Raw genomic sequence first — 21,932 nt, forward strand, 5'->3', positions numbered from 1 at the left:
CATTCAGCATTGGGCGGCTCTTGCTGAACCTACCGAGTTTCAAACCGCCTATCTCGCCTAGTTCCTGCTGAACCTGACGAGTTTTGAAGCGCCTATCTCGGCCAGTCCTTGTTGAACCGGCTGCATTTCGAAGCACCTATCTCCGCCAGTCCCTGCCAAGTTTCGAACTGCATATCACAGCCAGTCTCCGCTGAACCGTCCAAGTTTCGAACCGCCTATCTCCGCCAGTCACCGCTGAACCGGCCGAGTTTCGAACCGCCTATCTCGGCCAGTCACCACTGAACCGGCTAGTTTCTGCTGAACCGGCTGAGTTTCGAACCGCCTAATTCGGCCAGTCCCTGCTGAACCGGCCGAGTTTCGAACCGCCTATCTCAGCTGTTTCCTGCTGAACCTGCCGAGTTTCAAATTGCCTATGGCTGGCCTAAGTGTGAATTGGGACTTGTTCTATAAACCTTTCCTATAAGTACAAAAAAATCAGGTGTCTGGCGACTAGAACGCAGCTATGACGGCAATCTCTGTGTCTCCCTATAGAAGGATTCCCTTTATTGGCAGGAAGACGATTAATGTTAATGTGATGTGCGCAGGCTGCAGGACGTCCTAATCTTAGGAGATGATTGATGTTGGTGTGATGCATGCAGGCTGTAGGAAGTACTAATCTTATGGTCTCAACTGTCATTTTTTTGCAGAAAGATCCCGGCTTTGACAGAGGACAGTTCCACAAACAGATTGCAGTGATGAGAGGACAGGTGAGGTTCTAGATCTTCTCTTACATTTCATCACATTCCTCATCATTGTGTCTGCACCAGCCATTGTCCAATTCCTCATCAGTGTCAAGTGGCTGTAAATTATCTGCTACTTTTGCATGCATTCAGTGATAGGACAAAACCATCCAATGCTCGGAATTGTCAGGATGCAGATGCCACTCGTCTCTTCCCCCCCCCCTCCCCAGGGATGCAGATGCCACCGTTCCCCCCCTGGGGTTGCAGATGCCACCCGTCCGTCCCCCAGGGATGCAGATGCCACCCATTGCCCCTGGGGTTGCAGATGCCACCCGTCCGTCCCCCAGGGATGCAGATGTCACCCATTCCCCCTGGGGTTGCAGATGCCACCCGTCCCAATCCCCCCCCCCCCCACCTGTCCCCGGAACACCTGTTGCTTCCTTCAGCTAAAGAAGTGGCCTTATCTTGCCCATCAGGGAGGCACACCGATGTCAACAAATTGCGACTCAGTGGCAGTACATATGAGGATGACGCTGGGTGTTGCACTATATTACAGATCACATGGTTGTGCAGTCATTGTGATAACATGATCAGTCATGTGGTCACAGCCAACACAGATGATTGCTTGTCATATCTCGTGATGGTGGTATCAGGGAACTGGAGAAAGTGCAGAGAAGGGCAACCAAACTGATAAGAGGCATGGAGGAGCTCAGCTATGAGGAAAGATTAGAGGAACTGAATTGATTCCCTCTTGAGAGAAGGAGATTAAGGGGGGGGGGGGGATATGATCATCAAGTATAAATACATAAGGGGCTATATGATCTCCATGTATACATTTTTTTAAAGGGTGAATTTACCCTTTAAAGTGAATAACTCAACACCAAGTTCAAGATATGGACCACTTATGTATTTACACATGGTGATCATATCCCCACCCCCCCTAAGTATTTATACATGGTGATCATATCCCCCCCCCCCAAGTATTTATACATGGTGATCATATCCCCCTTATGTATTTATACATGGAGATCATATCCCCCCTCACAGAAAACATGTCCCAGGAGTGCAGAACGGACTGCACTTCTGTGATCCACAGGTGTATTGCAGCCAAACGAGCTTGGACCCTACTACTCCTTTTAAAAACTTTTAGATCATACTAGGATTGGTACGATCCAATGCTTTCTTCAAACCAGGAATTGTTTATTTACAACCGGCGAAACCAGAAGTGACGAAATACTCGTCTCTTCTGGTTTCTTAGACCATAGAGACGATTTGGCCCATTCGGGTTCCCAATCATCATCTCTATGGTCAGCAGGAGGAGCTTCTGTCCTGGGTTCTGAGGTGGGACAAGAGAGCCCCGGGAAGGTGGCAGGGGGACCCTCAGCCAGGTGGAAGCGCAGCGGGGGGATGATCATCCCATCAGATACTTCACATGAGGAAAATGAATGTTTGTTGCACTCTTTTGAAAGTGATTTTTATTTTATTTTTTTAAATCTGCGTCTTCCAGATCCTAAACCTAACTCAGGCACTTAAAGACGGGAAGAGTCCGCTGCAGCTGGTCCAGATGCCGCCAGTCATAGTGGAGACAGCGCGGTCACATCAGAAAAGCTCCAGCGAGTCGTATACACAGAGCTTCCAGAGCAGAAAGCCCTTCTTCTCCTGGTGGTAGAGACTGAACCCCCAAGCGCTGCCGAGCAAGCATGGCGACGAGGGCTGGAAAACGCAGTGGACCTCCAAACCTGCCTTTTATCTGGATCCGGACGAGCGTGGCAAATTTACTTCCCGGGTGATGGGAGCACTTTGACGTTCACTGCCTGGAATGTATACATAACTTCTCCGTACCTTCCACCTGCATGCATACCATAAGGAAAGCTCTGCAAGCGGTGTGACATCTTACATTATCTACAAGCCTAGTCTGCTATTTTCCCCTCAATTGTACTACTGCCTGAAACCAGAATGTGATTGGCTGCCTCAGCAATGGACAAAAAAAACCTCCAAACAAAACAAAAAAAAGGCGTGCTTGGCTTCTCCCAATTTTATCTCTGCACTGGTTATGGTGTTACAGGCGCCTTCGTGCCCAAAGTAGGTTGGTGGCTCCGCAAAGTGCTGGAAAGCCACAGATTGCATTGACCAAACTTATGGCGCCCATACACTGAAAGATCAGGACTAGGCTGGGGGGGGGGGGGGGGGGTCGCCAGACGGTCTCTTAAACCAGAACGCAGTGCAGGAAACCTACGTTCCATGTGCATTTCGTTCTCCGCATTCAAAGCACTCTGCACTTACGATCTGCAGTGGGGCGTCAGAGGGGTCAGTGTTAACACCACCTCAGCCACAGGTCGTAAACACAGAGCGCATGCACTACTTTTTTGGTGAGGTCTAGCGCAATTTCGTCCCATTCAAATGAACGGACGAAAATGTCATCCCACCCGGACTGCAGCTGCACCCGCTGTGCGATTCCATGGTGTGAACCAGCCCTAAGGGTGCGTTGACAGTGGAGCGCACAGGGATTTACTGTAGTGAAAGGTTATGGGAATGAGAGGTGCGATGCACTTTTAAGCGCAATGCACTGTGTACCCTTTTTTTTTTTTTTTTTTTAATTCAACTTTATTGAAATGTCAAAATGACGTTTCATTCCTTTCTACGCACCTCAGCTTGGCTATCGTACATAGAAACTGACAGTATATGAAGCCTCCAGCTGAGCTCTGGTCCGTTGTGGAAAAGCTCAGCCCGCGCCCCGGGGCTCCATTGTAGTGTGAACAGGGCACCTAGAAAGCAAATGTTCTCTGTTTGCCTTTGTGGTGACCGGCGTTGATCCAATGCAGGTTGCAGCACCTAGTTTATATGGTCCACAATTCCACGCAGGACTGATGTTTCAGGTATGGGCAGATGCTGGCCAGTTATATTATTGAAGGTTTCCTTGTTTATATGTACATGACTGGGCACAGAGATCTGAGCTCCCAGCTCCGTGGTCCTTCATGGGCCACCTTGAGAGAGATAAGAGGTATACTCCCTCAATAAGGGGTAGGTACACAAAGGGGGGACATTTATCATGTCGCACAGCAAGGCAATGCTAGATGGGAGCAGTTGGGCCTCATTCAGGGCCAGGAAAAGGGGTGGGTGCCCAGCTGCCCTGGGCGCAGTGGTTTACTGTAGAGATGGGGGTGCCTTCCTTCTGTTAGAAGGCTGTCGGAGGCGTGACAGCGCCAGTGATTATGGAAAGTAAGAGACTCCTTAGGCATAGGATCCCCTAAGCTTGCATATCATGAATAGAGGGTGGGCATCATTGCCCTGGATGACCTTGTCTCGGCACTGTTCACACTGGATGTTTAGCCCCCCCCAGTGGATGAGGCTATGGTGTTTGTGTCTGTGCTCTCCAGCTGTAGCTAATGTCTAGCCCCACTGCTGGCAGCCTGTCCTCCTCTATGGGAGTCTGACAGCTGCTGTGGCAGTATATAACCAAAGACAAATGCCCATAAGGTAAGCAATTTGTAATGCTAAACTAGAGCACTTAGGCCTCATTCACAATGGATATTTAACCCCCCCCCCGCAGTGCGTGCGGCTCGAGCATTTAGCTATGGCTGAAGGGCACGTGCGCATCCATCTAATCTGCTTGTTCTGATCCTTTATGGAGTTTAGGTATATGCATATCCCACAGATCAGGGGGCAGGTGGTATGGTATGGTCTGAGCTAACCCAGGAATCCCAAATCTTGGAAAAAAAATTTAGGGCATCCTCTGACTTCATATGTCAGCTTATACAAGGGGGGATAGCATGGTTAACAATAGTGAGCCAGAAGGATATGGTAGGTGAGGATTGAGATTTCCAATGCATGGTTATTGATTTTTTTTTTTTTTTTTTGGGCATAAAACAGAACTACAGTGGAGCCTTGGATTACGAGCATATTCCATTCCAGGAGAATACTTGTAATCCAAAACACTCGCATATCAAAGCGAGTTTCCCCATAGAAGTCCAATGGAAATTAAGATAATTTGTTGCGCGTTGACTTCTATTACATGCAATACTGCATGTGGCCAGAGGTGGGGGGGGCGCCAGAAAGCCTTGGAAATACTTGGGGACAGCTCGGCTGAACTAAGAAAGGCTCGGGAACACTCAAAAGTGAGTATTTACGAGTGTTTCCGAGTATTTCCGAATGGCTCCAAACCGTTTCGAGTGTCCCTTGCGCCCCCGCACCTCTGGCCAAATGCGTTACTGCACCGCCCATTAGCATGAATTCTGCTCATTTTGCGAGACACTTGCAAACCAAGTCAGAATAAAAAAGAAAAAAGTTGCTTGTTTTTCAAAACACTCGTTATCCGCATTACTGGTAAACCAAAGTTTCACTGTATATGTAGAAAAGTTTGTATGTTCTTAGACAGCCATCAGCCGTGCCACACCGGGAACACAGAGCGGAGGGTATTCTATGTAGTCTATGAAGCAAGCCTGGTGTAAAGTACACCCACCACTTCTCCATTGTGCATCTGTTGCAGATCTGCCCCAGTATTCCAGGCACAGGGGGTCACATTTACTGGCACATAGATCTTGCCAAGCCAGAGGCAGTCTAATTTCCATCTAATGCCACTAACGTGTTTTGATGTCCCCCAAAGCCTGACCCCCCCCCCCCCCCCCCTTACTAGTGTGTGCCCACAAACTGGCTCTGACCTTGAAAAAGAATTGTCCATAAGATCCTTTCATGTCAGATCTGAGTGCAAATTTAAGGTTTCAATCGTGAATGGTGGGGGTAATACAAGTACCTCCATCCACAGTCCTACATCTGATCAGTTGAATTGCCCTTTTCATACCCAAGCCAATATTGGGCGGCTTCAGGCTAACCTTAGAGCTTGAATGCTTAATCATTCGAAGTTTGGTCACCGCCAGTCAGATCACTTTGATTTGTGAACCCCCGAGTGTCAGTTTTCCATCGTCCAAGGGTGTCCTCATGTGTCCATGTACTGTAGATCTGCCAATCTCAAGTTTTATGCATTCCCGACTCATAGGCTGCCCATCTCTTATCATTGCCATATATCCCTGCTTGATAATTGACCAGCATGTATGGGCTCCTATAAGAGGTTCTCATTGCACTTATAGTGGGGGGCTGTTGAAATTCAGACCAGAGCTCATTGACTTAAAGTCTGATTCCTTATCTGAAACCAGCGGCCCCCGAGAAAGCCTGCTAGCGGAGGGACTGCCGTAGATGCTCATTGTACTGAGCAGGTAGGTACAGCAACACCTTCCTTGACAGCTGTTCTGTCTCAACACTACTCTACCAGACAAGAGCTCAGACTTTTTGTTGTGCCCGTAGAATGAACTAAGGCCTGTAAATCGCAATCCTCCACAAATGACAAAGAGTTTAACTCTTTCACCCAGAACCTCTTTAGAGTCATGCCCATAGCCTTGCAAAGAACTTGCCTGAACTATAGTGCTGCGATGGTATTTTACTGTGCATGTTATAGTGGACTGGCTCTCTTAGTGTTGTATAGGATAGCGGATAGCACTTACTATGCCCAGAGTGAACTGCATGCACTAGGACAGAGTGCACTCACTTGAAGGACACCTTGATTTTCAATGATCATTTGCTTCTGTCCATTGACCTACAAAGACCTGCCCCGTCCTCCCCGCTCCTGTTCCTGTCCGTTGACCTACAAAGACCCGTCCTGTCCTCCCCGCTCCTGTTCCTGTCCGTTGACCTACAAAGTCCTGTCCTCCGCTCCCCTCTCCCGTTCCTGTCCGTTGACCTACAAAGACCAATCCTGTCCTCCCCTCTCCCGTTCCTGTCCGTTGACCTACAAAGACCCGTCCTGTCCTCCCAGCTCCTGTTCCTGTCCGTTGACCTACAAAGCCCTGCCCCGTCCTCCCCACTCCTATTCCTGTCTGTTGACCTACAAAGACCCGTCCTGTCCTCCCCGCGCCCATTCCTGTCTGTTGCCCTACAAAGACCTGCCCTGCAGCTCTTTCAGAAGTAGTTTAACCCCCCCGTCGTGTTCAAGGTTCAAATCCGTGTTCCACCAATTTGTGATTCACCACCACCTTCCAAAGTTTGCACTCACCAGAAAGCAATGATAAAAACACCTCAAATATATGCCTGGATTAGTTGTTCCTTTTGTAGGGGTATGCCACGGGTTTCACAACCATTATATCAATGTTCATTCCATAGATGTCCACCTTCCAGTGTTCTTACATCCTACTCGAAAACAAACGACCATCATTGCGCAACATTTCTTACTTTTATTTTTCTATAAACCTATATAGCAAATGTGCACTCGCGCGATATAGTGCCTTTAGACCGGCAAAAGTCTGTCCAGCGTTCCGAGCTGTGTCTCTGCTCACCGTTCCATCTCCAGGAACCGGCGTGCTGTACAAGCCTCGGTTTCATGCGGGTTAGGGACAGGATATGACAGCGCTGCTCGTGTGCCTCTACGTGTTTCGCATCCCTCGTGCGTCATCGTGAAGCTTCCTGATGACGCACGAATGATGCAAAACGTGTACAGTGCACATTTGCGATATATGTTTTATAGAAAAATAAAGGAATGTTGCGCAATGATGTTCGTTTGTTTTCTATGAGGATTTAAGATCACTCAAAGGTGGAGACATATGGAACTGAATATTGGTATAATTGTGAAACCCGTGGCATAACTCTACAAAAGGAATAACGAATCCAGGCATATATTTGAGGTGTTTTGATCATTGCTTTCTGGTGAGTGCAAACTTTGGATGGTTGTGGTGAATTACGAATTAGCGGAACACAGATTTGAACCTTGCGCATGGGGGTTAAACTACTTGTGAAAAAGAGCGGCGCTGGGCCTTTCTTTTTCACATTTTATTTTATTTTTTTCTCTATTTAAGTAATTTTTTTTCCTGTGGTTGTAATTCATATGTATATATTTTGAATCACTACTTTGTATGAGTTTATTTCATTTGTTTATTCTAATGCATAATATGTCACTGGTGGATGCACACGGTTTTTACTGTCACAGATATTAATTTAGGGTTGGCGCAGTTATCCGTCATATCAATTTGGTGTTCCTGTCCATTGACCTACATAGACATGTCCTCCCCTCCCTGCGTCTGTTCCTGTCCATTGACCTACATAGACCTGCCCTGTCCTCCCCATGTCCGTTCCTGTCCATTGACCTTCAAAGACCTGTCCATTGGCCTACAAAGACCTATACCTGTTCCTGTCTGTTGACCTATAAATACCTGCCCCGTCTTTCCCATGCCTGTCTGTTGACCTTCAAAGACCCACCCCATTCTCCCTGCCCTTGTTCCTGTCCATTGACCTACAAAGACCCGTCCTGTCCTCCCTGTGTCTGTTTCTGCCCATTGACCTGCACAGACCTGCCCCATCCTCCCTGCACTTGTTCCTGTCCATTGACCTACAAAGATCTGCACCTGTTCCTGTCTGAATTATAAATACCCACCCGTCTTTCCCGTGCTTGTCCGTTGACCTTCAAACGCCCGTCCTGTCCTCCCTGCGCTTGTTCCTGTCCGTTGGCCTACAAAGACCCACCCTGTCCTCCCCATGCCGTTCCTGTCTGTTGACCTACAAAGACCCACCCTGTCCTCCCCATGCCCGTTCCTGTCTGTTGACCTACAAAGACCCACCCTGTCCTCCCCATGCCCGTTCCTGTCCGTTGACCTACAAAGACCTGCCGCATCCTCCCTGCATCTGTTCCTGTCCATTGACCGACAAAGGCCCGCCTCGTCCTCCTTGCACTTGTTCCTCCCCATTGACCTACAAAGGCCCGCCCTGCGCCTGTTCCAAAGTGAAACGATTAAACCCTCAGTGAGGGTTTTATTATATTTTATTATGAAGCTCTTGGTTACGGACTCTCATGTTTTAGCTTCCTTTACAAAAATCTGCTAAGATGGATTCTGCAAATCTTTGAGGATTTGTTAGGAAGAAGGAATGCTTGTCTTTGATATGATGACTCTTAATGGACTCTGCAGCAGAATAAATAAATGTGAACCAATTAAAGCAACGGCTGTTTGTTTTGATTATTAGCCACTTGCTGGCTGCCTGAATTGAGTAAAGAAGAGCCGACGGTCATAGTGCAATGGTTCTCACCATCAGCTCATGATTCTGGTTGGCTTGCAAGATGTTGGGCTTCAGTATAAAATAAACGGGTTGTTTGCTCAAATGCTGATAGGACCGTATCCAAAACAGATTTGGGTGGACTTGGGGAAAAGTGAAAGGCATTGTTGGGCGCTTCTCACCCAGCAGTCTTTGATTAAAAAAAATTTGAAAGGATCAAAGTGGGAAATTGTCCTCTGAACCATGCCTGTATCCAAACAGATCCAATAAAATAGAGGCCCTGGACTTGAAGCTTGGGCTTCTCCAAATGCTGATTGGTAGTGGTTCTAGTCAAACGGATCTTGGACGCTTTGGGCACACCCAACTTGAGAAGCAACCAAGCTCCAAACGATCAGTTCAAAGGTCCATATGTTCTTTATCTCTGACAGTAAAGTCCCGACCAGTAGAAGGAAAGTCTTAAACATTTTGGGGTCCAATGAATCCCCCTTCATCAGGACTTGGTTGCTTAGGCCCATACACACTATCTGACTTTTTGACAACAAACATGCAAATTAGCCATTTTAAGGCAAAATCAGACCGTGTACGCTCCCTCGGACAAACTTTTTCATTGGACAAATGTTGGCTGTGCGAACAGACAAACCTTTTGGACAACATAAGTCCGATGGCGCAAAGTCCGATTGCGTGTACAGAAAATTAGAGTTCCGATATGGACTCTGGTATAACCTCCTGGATGGCTATCTCATAAGGCAGGGATATGCAATTAGCGGACCTCCAGCTGTTGCAAAACTACAAGTCCCATTGTGCCTCTCCCTCTGGGTGTCATGCTTGTGGCTGTCAGAGTCTTGGTATGCCTCATGGGACTTGTAGTTCTGCAACAGCTGGAGGTCCACTAATTGCATATCCCTGTCATAAGGGAACACCAGCAAGCGTGCGGGGCTCAATGGCTGTGAAGTGGCATGGCAGCCAAGTCCGAGCCCTGATAAAGAAGGCGTTCTTTGGCCCCCTAAACCTCTTAGATATTTTCTTCCTGCTGGTTGTGACTTTACTATCCAGAATAAAAGATGTATGGACTTTTGAATCAGCTGGCACTAGGTCCCTTCTGTTCACGACAATTCCAACCAGGTGCAGGCGCTAGTTGGGTATTATGATGGCTTGTGGGGGCCAGCTGTAAAAAAAAAATACAACTTCCACAGTGGGATTTGTCCATCCTGAAGGCTGAAAAAAAAATGTATGTGTGTATGGCCAACTTAAAGAGGAAGTAAACCCTGATGCTTCCTCTTTCATTCCCTGCAAAGGCAAAGCATAATGGACTACTATGCATCGCATCGCATAGTAGTCCATTATGTGTCACTTACCTGACACAGGAGCCAGCGAAGTCGCCGCTGTCCCCTGTAGTCCGCCGCATCCATCTTCTTGGTGGGGTCTCGCAGCTCCGCCGCTGTCATTCGGCGAAGCCGCGATGACGTCACTCCCGCGCATGCGCATGGGAGCCGACACGCGCGTCAGCTCCGTCGTTGAGAATGCCGTGCTCAGTGCGCCTGCGCGCCGCTGTCTACGGCGCATGCGCCGTAGACAGCGGTGCCTGTTTTCGGGCAAATATCTCCTAAACCATATAGGTTTAGGAGATATTTCTTGGACCTACAGGTAAGCCTTAAACTAGGCTTACCTGTAGGTCAAAGTGGTTTGTAAGGGTTTACAACCACTTTAAGGCCCTGGGGAACAGATCACCCCCCCCCTACTTCCAAAGTACACACACGCTTAGTAGTTTGGTGGTTCAACTAAATACTAAAGTATTATCATTGGCCTATTAGGTATTTCTATGGATAACCAATTAGAGGGGCAAAAAGTGCTCTATCACAGGGGTAGGCAACCTCCTCATTCCAGAAGTGGTGAGACTACAACTCCCGTCATGCCTGTGGCTCTCAGTCTTGCATTGCCTCATGGGACTTCTAGTTCCTCAACAGCTGGAGTGCCAAGGTTGCCTACCTCTGCTCAATCATGTCCCTTTTCAGTGGGTCCTCCTTAGGACGACATGAAGCATGCAGAGGCTAAGCTTTGGTCTACCACTGCTGCATTGGAGGTTGGAGGTCATGAAAAAAAAAACATTGGTCTGACCAACCGCCCCCAAAATGGACATCTATATTAAAGACACGATTGCTTTGGAATATTCTAACGCAAAAAATGCAAAGGTTTTAAGAATGTATGATATGCAGACATTACATATAATATCGCTCGGGTTGTACCTGTATGATGCTAGAATCCCTAAAATCCACCCATCCACTAGGTGGCACTGTGATTTCATTTATTACTGGTTATTATGACCTTAATTTATCCTGTTAAAGGTCTCTACATGCTCTTGCAGATTTCTCATACATTGAGCAACATTGTCTCTTCACGGCTCCTGTGTTAGTTTACCGGCCAAAGGAGGCATCAACAGGGCTGCGATTCTTAGTGGTCAGGTCGTGTCTGGCTGCTGTATGTGCCAAATCATTGAACCAGATCAATACAGAGATCAGAAAAGTCACAAGTCCTCATTTGTACAATTGTTCGGGTCCAGGAACTGAAAGAATTTAGATTAGAGGGTCACCATGACAGACTGGAAAGCCTTGAATTATTATTATTTTTTTTTTTTTTTGAATGTACAGCGCCTTGCAAAAGTATTCACCCCCTTTGGCTTTTTTCGTGTTTTGTTGCCTCACAACCTGGAATTAACATGGATTGTTTGAGGATTTGCATCATTTAATTTACAGAACACACCCACAACTTTGAAGATTTTTTATTATTATTGTGAAGCAAACAACAAATAGGACAATATAACAGAAAAAGTCAATGTGCATAACTATTCACCCCCCCTAAAGTCAATACTTTGTAGAGTCGCCTTTTGCGGCTATCACAGCTCCAAGTCTCTTTGGATAAGTCTCTATGAGTCTTGCCCCCATCTCACCACCGGGATTTTTGCCCATTCCTCCTTTGCAAAATGGCTCCAGCTCCTTTAAGTTGGATGGTTTGCGCTTGTGAACAGCAATCTTTAAGTCTGACCACAGATTTTCTATTAGATTGAGGTCTGGGCTTTGACTAGGCCATTCCATCACTCCAAGTGGTTTCCCCTGAAACCACTTGAGTGTTGCTTTAGCAGTGTGTTTGGGGTCAGGTCAACCACCTGCTGGAAGGTGAACCTCCGTCCTAGCCTCAAATCACACACAGAGTGCTACAGGTTTTGCTCAAGAATATCCCTTTAGCAGTATTTAGCACCATCCATCTTTCCCTCAATTCTGACCAGTTTCCCAGTCCCAACTGCTGAAAAACATCCCCACAGCACGATGCTGCCACCACCATGCTTCACAGTGGGGATGGTGTTCTTTGGGTGATGTGATGTGTTGGGTTTGCGCCAGACATAGCGTTTTTATTGATGGCCAAAAAGTCAAATTTTAGTCTCATCAGACCAGATCACCTTCCTCCGTACATCAGACCGGAGCACCTTCCTCCGTACATCAGACCGGAGCACCTTCCTCCATACATCAGACCGGATCACCTTCCTCCATACATCAGACCGGATCACCTTCCTCCATACATCAAACCGGATCACCTTCCTCCATACATCAGACCGGATCACCTTCCTCCATACATCAGACCAGATCACCTTCCTCCATACATCAGACCAGATCACCTTCCTCCATACATCAGACCAGATCACCTTCCTCCATACATCAGACCAGATCACCTTCCTCCATACATCAGACCAGATCACCTTCCTCCATACATTTTGGGATCTCCCACATGTCTATTCGCAAACTCAAAACGTTCCATTTTGTTTTTTTGCTGAAAGCAATGTCTTTCTTCTGGCCACTCTGCCATAAAGCCCAACTCTATGGAGCGTACGGCTTATTGTCGTCCTATGTACAGATACTCCAGTCTCTGCTGTGGAACTCTGCAGCTCCTCCAGGGTTACCTTAGGTCTCTGTGCTCCTCTCTGATTAATGCCCTCCTTGCCCGCTCTGAGTTTTGGTGTGCGGCCGTCTCTTGGCAGGTTTGCTGTTGTGCCATGTTCTTTCCATTTGGTTATGATAGATTTGATGGAGCTCCGAGAGATCATCAAAGATTTGAAACTTTTTATAACCTAACCCTGACTTGTGCTTCTCAACAGCATTGTCCCTTACTTGTTTGGAGAGTTCCTTGGTCTTCATGGCAGTGTTTGGTTAGTGGTGCCTCTTGCTCAGGTGTTGCAGCCTCTGGGGGCCTTTCACAAAGGTGTGTACCGTATATACTCGAGTATAGGCCGACCCGAATATAAGCCGAGGCCCCCAATTTACCCCCAAAAAAACTGGCAAACTTATTGACTCGTGTATAAGCCGAGGGTGAGACATGCCTGTCCATCCCTGTGTGTGTGTCCGTCCATCCCTGTGTGTCCGTCCATCCCTGTGTGTCCGTCCATCCATCCCTGTGTGTGTGTGTGTCCATCCATCCATCCATCCCTGTGTGTGTGTGTCTCCATCCATCCATCCATCCATCCCTGTGTGTGTGTGTCTCCATCCATCCACCCATCCCTGTGTGTGTCTCCATCCATCCACCCATCCCTGTGTGTGTGTGTGTGTGTGTGTGTGTGTGTCCAGCCTACCTTTGTCCCGAGCCTCCGTCCCGTGCCTTGCCTCCTTGCCTCCGTTCCGTCCCGTGCCGTGCCGTGCCTTGCCGTCGTGTCGTGCCTTGCCTTGCCTCCGTCCCGTCCCGTCCCGTGCCGTGCCGTGCCGTGCCTTGCCTTGCCTTGCCTTGCCTCCGTCCCGTGCCCTCTTCGGCGGCCATTGTAAAATTCAAAAGCCGCGCCTCCTCCTTCGCCTGTGATAGGCGGAACACTGAATTTCCCAGCAGCCTGTGTTCCGCCTATCACTGCCTTCGTATCATCCTCGTCCGTAGTACGAGGATGATACGATGTCCGTGATAGGCGGAACACAGGCTGCTGGGAAATTCAGTGTTCCGCCTATCACAGGCGAAGGCGGAGCCGGAGGCGCGGCTTTTGAATAGAATGGCCGCTGTCTGTCTGCTCGACACGCTGATCGAGCGGGCAGACAGCGATGACTCGAGTATAAGCCGAGGGGGGCACTTTCAGCCTCAAAAAAGAGGCTGAAAATCTCGGCTTATACTCGAGTATATACGGTATATGTAATGACAGGTCATGTGACACTTAGATTGCACACAGGTGGACATCATCTCACTAATTATGTGACTTCTGAAGGTAATTGGTGGCACCAGAGCTTTTTATGGGCTTCATAACAAAGGGGGGTGAATACATACGCACATGCCAATTATCAGTTTTTAATTTCTGAAAAATGTAATGTAAATGTAATATACATTTTTTTTTTTTTTTGGGTTTAGTCAATGTTCCCGACCTCAGTCCTCAAGTACCCTCAGCAAGACCACAGTTTCAGGATTTCCTTCACCCTGCATGTTTAAACACTTCAGCCCACAGAAGGATTTACCCCCTTTTAATGACCAGGCCATTTTTCGCAATTCGGCGCTGCGTCGCTTTAACTGACACTTGAGCCGTCCTGCAGCATTGTACCCAAATAAAATTGATCTCCTATTTTCCCCACTTTGATTATCCTGGCGGTTTTTATTTCTTGTGCTATAAACAAAGAGTGACAATTTTGAAAACAAAAAAAAAAAACAATATTTTTAACTTGTAAACAAGACATCTCAGAAAGGGGCGCGGTCCTTAAGTGGTTAAAGTGTTAATTCATCTTTACAGAAAAATGTAAAGTTGAACATAGGACACCCTCCCCACCCCCGCTGTACTTACCTTCTGGATTGCTGAGCTGTCAGTAACCCCCGCAGCCGCTTCAGGGATTTGAACTCCTGCTCTTCTCCATCAGCTGCGGGTGGAGCAGATGCATTCTGATTGGTCAGTGCTGCCGCATTACAATGACCTATCACCAAAAAAAATTAAACCGCAAAATAAATTCTCCTGTGTCTGAGGATTGCAGCGATACCACATATGCGGGTGCTATTTCTTGTACTTGTAATTGGATCAATTGTGGGCATAAAATTGGGTATATTGGATTGTACGATTATTTTTTATTTTATTTATTTGTTTTTAAGGTTGAACTGGATAGACTTGTGTCTTTTTTCAACCTGACTAACTATGTAACTATGTAGTGTCCAGAAACAATAGTTTGCATCCCCAACCTAAGACTGCATTCACACCTGAGCGTATCGTTTTCAGGCGGAAAGTCGATCTTATTGTGATTTTTGCCGCAATTTTGTACAGGTCAAAGGGTCACCAATGTAAAAAAAAAAAAAAAGCAGAAAACCGCCTGTAATCTGCCCAACGGCCCATTCACACCGGAGCGTTTTCAGCTCGTAAAACGCTCAGCTCAAAAGTTCTAAAACGCCCAGCAAAGCAAAAATCCCCCATTCATTTCAATGGCCCCTGTTGACATCTGAGCGTTCTGCCGCCTGAAGCAAAACGCCTTAAGCTCAGAAAAGTGCACAAGCTTCTTTTTTTTTAGGCAGATTACAAGCCCTTTTCCTGCTTTTTACATTTGGTGACTTTTACAAAATCGTGGCAAAAATCGCGTGACTTTCCGCCCAAAAACAATATGCTTAGGTGCACCTGCAGCCTAAAAAGAAGCTTGTGTATGGCCAATAAATCATAAATTCTGCCAGGGTATGTAAACTTATGAGCACAACTGTATATGTGTCATTTTATACTGTGTGTTGTGCTGTGAACAAGACTCCTGCCAAAAATCGTTAGCCTCACCGTTGTTTTACATGGTCATTTTGGAATAAAGATGGTCAAGACTTCATCTCCAGAAGTGCCGGCTCCTATAGGCTTTTTATTTCACAACATTCAGAAAGTAGTCAGGGTCAAATCTGTGGTCAAAAGGCAGGCTCAGTTCAAAGAGTAGTCCAATCCAAAGTCGATAACCAATAAAATCTACACTAGCTGGCAGGATGGGGAAGCTGGTAAAGGTCATGGCACAGGAACAAGGCAGGCAAACCGGGAACTTGACACACATGTTGCAAACACTATCACAAGCATGAGACTAAGGGCTTGGCAGGCTTAAAACAGGTTTGGTCTCCACCCATGGACCTTTATCTACATCAATTACCCTGCAGGTGGACAGTCAGACAGGGAGCTAAAAACCGGGATGCCGAAATAAGACCAATAGCTGCCATGGAACAGGAGCATTACATGCTCCTGACGAGATGTCTGTGGAAACCTAGAAGTGGCTCAAGGGCAGTAGTTCTCAACTCCCGTCCCCGGGACCCCCTAACAGGCCATACTTTAAGTATTACCTTAGGGAGAGGCAGACTAGAACACTGCAATTACTGAGCAGCAAGAGATATCACCCGTGACGTATTTCAGTTATCTTACAAACCTGGCCTGTTAGTGGGCCCCCCGAGGACAGGAGTTGAGAATGACTTCTCTAGGAGCTGGTTCCTACTATTGTGGCCTAGGTGTGGTGCATTGTCAACATGTTGTGTTTTACATTCATTAGCACTGAACCCCCCTCCCCCATTGTTGAAGACAGAGGGGAGGAAGAGTGTCCCAAGGGCCAGATAAAGGCAAGCAAAGGGCCACGATTTTGGAGACCACTGCTTTAGGTCTAAGGTCAAGCAAAGTTGACCATGATCCTAGTACCTACCCCTTCATCTCTGCATACAGGTTGATGGCTACCAGCAGTCAACACATCCAATTGTGTATACTGCTGTTTTATGTGTTCATTTCACTTGAGTGATGTGATCTATTTATTGTGAAAAATGGACGTAGCAATAAACACGTTAGGAAAAATCGTTGACAGGCTTCATCCAAACCAGTGAGCTGTGTCCATAGTTTGTTTGCGTTTTTCCAAACACATACACTACAAGGGCCAATCAATTTTCTCTCATTACTTCCCTTTGTTCAGCTCCACAGGTTTTTGCCAGAATGAATATAAAAGAATTACATTAAAACTGTGGGCTTCTTTTTCCAATGTTGTTATTTTGCCCTTAGACCCCTTTCACACTGGGGCGTTTTTCAGGCGTTTTTCATGCGCTTTAGCGTTAAAAAAAGCGCTTGAAAGAAGCTGCAACTACAATCCCAATGTAAAAGCCCGAGTGCTTTCACACCAAGATCCCTTTCACACTGGGGCGTTTTTCAGGAGCTTTAGCGTTAAAAAAAGCGCCTGAAAGAAGCTGCAACTGCAATCCCAATGTAAAAGCCCGAGTGCTTTCACACTGAGGCGCTGCGCTGGCAGAGCGTCAAAAAAAGTCCTGCAAGCAGCTTCTTTGCAGCGCTTTTGGAGCGGTGAATACAACGCTCCTAAAACGCCCCTTAGCATTGAAATCAATGGGAAGCGCTTGTAAAACGCCCGAAAAACGCCTGAAAAACGCTATTGGCAGCAGCGTTTTGTGGGCGCTTTTAACCCTTTATTTGGCCACTAGCAGGGATTAAAAGCGCCCCAATAACGCTCGAAAAACACTGGTAAAGCGCTGCTAGTTTAAGCGGCGCTTTACGAGCGTTTTTCGGGCGCTGACATTTCACATTGGGACTGCAGATGAGGCTTCTTTCAAGCACTTTACAGGCACTTTTTTTAACGCTAAAGCGCTTGAAAAACGCCTGAAAAACGCCCCAGTGTGAAAGGGGTCTTACGGTTACATCACAGCATGGAATCTACGAGATAGATATTGGGAACACATATGGCTGTTATTGCAAAGAAAATGTTTTGCTTAGTGGCATAAATACCACATAGAACTGCACTAGAAAAATTATAATGTATTTTCTTCATTCACACGAACTGTTGCCCATAAATCTACTACCGTATTTCTGAAATTAAAAAAAGTCAATATTATTATTGCTGTTAATGGGAAAGCACGAGACACGATGCGTCTCTGAAACAGAATGGGCAATGCCGATATCTCTACCTTTACGGTAGCCAGAGACATGTTCACACCAATCTGTAGAAAAGCCAAAATGCTCCAAACAGGAAACTGTCAAGGATGAAGCTTGGGAGCCTCACACCAGGTAAAAATTACATTCCATGTAGGACCCGTTTTAAAACACAAGGCCCAAGGTCCCAATCCAGTCCACTTTATGTGGCACCTGCACCCTCCTCATCTCCACCCCCACCTTAACAGCAGAAGGCAGCAGAGAGGAGGGCAGAACTCCTGCAGGTCTTGCACCTCTCTATGCAGCCGTAGCACCCCTTAGTCTCTGCATTCAGCAGACAATAGGAGCTGACTCCATAACCTGAACCGCTTCCCATCTTTTCACAGCAGCAGTACAAGGTGCGGTGTGATGTACGGGAGCTTTCAACACACTATTCCCAACCCACACGTTCCTGTAGAATTAGCTGTGCATATAAGTGGGTGCTGAGGCGACCATCGACTGAAACCATGTCAAATCAGAGCAAGGGAATGACACCAGCAGACCAAGGATCTCCAGAACTGAAATGGATAAGAACTACAAATTAGTTCTTGGTTATCTGCTGCTATTTCTAATTAAAAAGTATAAATGTGCATGCACATTAGAAGTAAACACTCTCTGAGATACGTTCAGCTCAGGCTACTTCTAACTTCTGATTTATTGGTGGGCGGTGTTAACATTTTATACAGAAAGATACGTCATTGCTATGTCAGTCCAACTGGCACATCTTATTGGTTACAATACAAGAGAAATGAAGAAACGTGATGCTTGAAGTTTGGTTGAAGCTGGTTTTCTTATCTCAAATGCATTCTTCTAACGCGGAGGATGTAGGGTATAGACGTCATCTTAACTCCGAACGGAGAAGTCAATCTGTATGCTACATAATAAGTAAGGAGCATAGGAACATGTATACACATAAGCAAATAGACATTTTCTGATTATCATTATGTACATTAGATTCCTTAACAGTCCACCCTAAAATGGCTTTTTTCTTCTGTCCCTCATCTAAAGGTCCTACTCACCTGGCCCATTCTCCTCAGCAACTCTTTTTAAGCTGTATATAGAGTTAGGCAGCAACTAGTTCACTACCCCCCTCGATACAGCTGGAGAAGGGCAATCAGGTGCTTATCTATCCCTATAACCCTAGAGGATTGTGAGATTTTGGACAGGGAGTGACTTGTAGAGGAGTGAAGGGTTTGTTATCCTCCATCATAAGAGGGTCCTCTTCTTCTTGGTGGAGAGATGTAGGTGTGCTGTTGTCTACAGCCTTGCTCATTAACTTCTTTACGAAAGGTAGAATACAGCATACAATCGGGGCTAAAAGAACCAGGATTATTAGTACCGTTACCCCTATCTGGGCGACCATCTTCTGCCACCCACTCATCCAGCTAAAATATTTATTATATTATTGAGTTCTTCTTCAACTCCAATGTCAAATCTTCTAATTTCTTTATAGCTAAAGTTACTTTACCATTTGGGCCGGTATTATCAGGAATGTAGGTGCAACAGATTCCCGTTTTTTCTATGATTTTACAGACACCTCCTTTCTCAGCTAACACCATGTCTAAGGCTATCCGGTTCTGGAATGTCATGTAGGAAATGGGGGCTAACTGGTCAGCAATTCTCTGGAGGGCATCTTTAGTGTAATTAACGAATCTTTGTTGGTTATAGTATATGTAATTGATCCAATCTACATTCTTGTTCACAGTTATTATGGGGATCAAAGACTCAAAACCAACTTTTACCTGATCCCTGAATTTGAATTTATCAGGGACCCCCCTTGGAACTCCTATAACATCTATGTATACATGAGGGTCAAAGCTTCCGGAGAGAGCTGCTCGCTTCCTCCTCTGACTGTGTGCTGGGTCAGTGTATGTATCAGGAGTATCTTCTGCTAGGATATGGAGGGGCATAATGACCTTTTCAAGGGCACATTCACCGGTCCAGATATCCTCTAATCTGGTCCTATGTTCCAACCCACTGTCCCTCCCAGGAACCACAATTCTGTCCCCAGTAACTGTCTGTAAAACACACACACACACACACATATATATATATATATATATATATATATATATATATATATATATCTCCTTACCATCAGGGATGTCACTGTACCAATGGCATTGCCATGAAAGAGTCAAACGGACAAGGTACTATGTCACAGTAATCAAAGGTAAAGGTGGTCACATGTGTACCTGAAGAGTTATACCAAAATGTAATTATGTTATCATTTTTTTTTTTTTTTGATGACCACCTCCTGGGCCTCCCCCCTAGACCAAACAGAAAAAGGATATGCAGCATGGTCGTCATGAAGAGGGCGGGATCTTGCCCAGTCCAACGCTTTATTCAGTCATCACATCGTTACAGCAGATTGCAACATTTAAGAACCATGCAGGCAAGACATGTCTGATAAAGGGGTCCTGCATGGCTCCGAAACGTTGCAATGTGCTGTAACAAATTGATCATTGAATAAAGTGATGGACTTGTTCTGTAGATCCTTGGTTTGCTGGTGTCATTCTCTTTCTGTGATGTAAGCAAAGTAGGGGGGGGGGTGCTCTTGACATCTGATATAAATGAAGGTAGGGTGCTCTGGACATCATCTTATAATTATTATATTAATTCTATGCCACTTAAAAAGAAGGGTTGCACATGGTACAGCCACAAGAAACCTTATTGGATACAGCTCAGACAGAACACAATGGGAGAACCATGTTCTGTCTGAGCAGTCTCCAATAAAGTTTCCCTTTGATTATACCAGTAGCATGTGACCCTACTTTTCAGATTTGCATCATCCGATACTGGAGTGTTAGTGGGCTCCCTACCTTAACAGCTTAAGTCTTAGGTTATTACTAAAACCAGTAAAAACTGAATGCAGAGGCATTTTTTTTAATATGATAAAGAGTAGATACATTTATATAGTCTTACAGCTACAACTGGCCCTTTGAGGGGAACCATAATGCTGATGCGGCCCCTGATGAAATGCAGTTTGACACCACTAACCTAGGAATTACAGATTCAAACACACCCTCAGGCCTTCAACGTCAACAGCTATACAATCAAGTTCTTCCCCCCCCAAACTCGCTCATCCATGTCTTCAGGGACCTTACTTTGTGCACTGGTGCATAGTCATGTTGGTACAGGAAGGGGCCGTCCCAAAACTGTTCCTACAAAGTTGGGAGCATGAAATTGTCCAAAATGTCTTGGTATGCCGACGTCTTAAGAGTTTCCTTCACTGGAACTAAGGGGCGAAGCCCAAACCCTGAAAAAAAAAAAAAAAACCCCACACCATAATCGGGGGGATTTTGGAACATTGAAAAAAGCAAGGTCCATAAAGACATGGATAAGGGAGCTTGGGGTGGAGGAACTTTACTGGCCTGCACAGTCCTGACCTTTTATAAATTTATTGTAGAATTGTGACGCATTGGAGGATTTAAGGAATGGCGTAAAACTGGGTATAGGGGACAACATTAAAAAGAAGGTTACCATCTTCTCCAGTCCCTTCACGTAAGCCCGAATCAAGGTACCTTCCAAACTCAAGGACTCCACTTGGGCTCAGAGAGACAGGCATTTCCTCTGTGGAAGCAGTACCTTTACCTGTGTTGTGGACTAAGCCCCAAGTACGCTACACAAAGTGTTGGGACCAAAACTGACTTCTGAGGGTTCAGCGCCCAACTGAACCGCTTCAGGACATTTGTTCCGAGAAACAGGTGTTCAGGTGTCCCAGAATGGGAATACCTCAGGTCCTCAAAAACCCCATACCCATATCTAACACCTTGGTAAACACTCTTGGGGATGTGGACAGGCCAAAAGGCAAGGCCACAAACTGAGTGGCGATCCTCCACTGCAAATTGCATAAACTGTTGATCAAGGGGGTGAATAGGGTTCAGGAGGGCAGTATTTTCAATATGAAACCAAGATGAAGAATATGGGTACAAGACCTCAAGCTCACTGGAGGAAAGTTCAAAACGAATATTAGAAAGTATTTTACTGACAGGGTAGTTTATGCTTGGAATAGATTTCCAGCAGAGGTAGTGAGACAACAGTAAATGGCTTCAAACATGCTTGGGACAAACGTAGATCTATACTCAGACAAAAAAGTTAACAAAAAATAAATAAAAATGCACACTCGATGGACTACTCTGTCTTTTTTTTGCTGTTACTTTACTATGTTTCTATGATGTCAGAAAATGTGTGGGGGTGCATAAATAGGCACTCTTTATATCAACGGACACCAAAAAGCAAAGCAATCACCAATTGGGTGGACTCTAGAGGGGAAGAGGACA

General features: G+C 46.1%; 1 protein-coding gene across 1 annotated transcript; it reads left to right on the forward strand.

The window, feature by feature from the left end:
* Positions 1–686: 686 nt before the first annotated feature.
* On the forward strand, positions 687–8,690 carry PI4K2A (phosphatidylinositol 4-kinase type 2 alpha; the record flags this gene model as incomplete). Its single annotated transcript, XM_077455688.1, is given in 2 exon segments — positions 687–746; positions 2,227–8,690. Coding segments are annotated over 2 exon segments (222 nt in total), but the record flags the coding sequence as incomplete, so codon positions are not given.
* Between the last annotated feature and the right edge of the window lie 13,242 nt (positions 8,691–21,932).

This window comes from Lithobates pipiens, unplaced genomic scaffold, assembly GCF_037356315.1.
Source record: "Lithobates pipiens isolate NorthernLeopardFrog02 unplaced genomic scaffold, aLitPip1_a1.2 Scaffold_25, whole genome shotgun sequence".
Classification (NCBI taxonomy): Eukaryota; Metazoa; Chordata; class Amphibia; order Anura; family Ranidae; genus Lithobates; species Lithobates pipiens.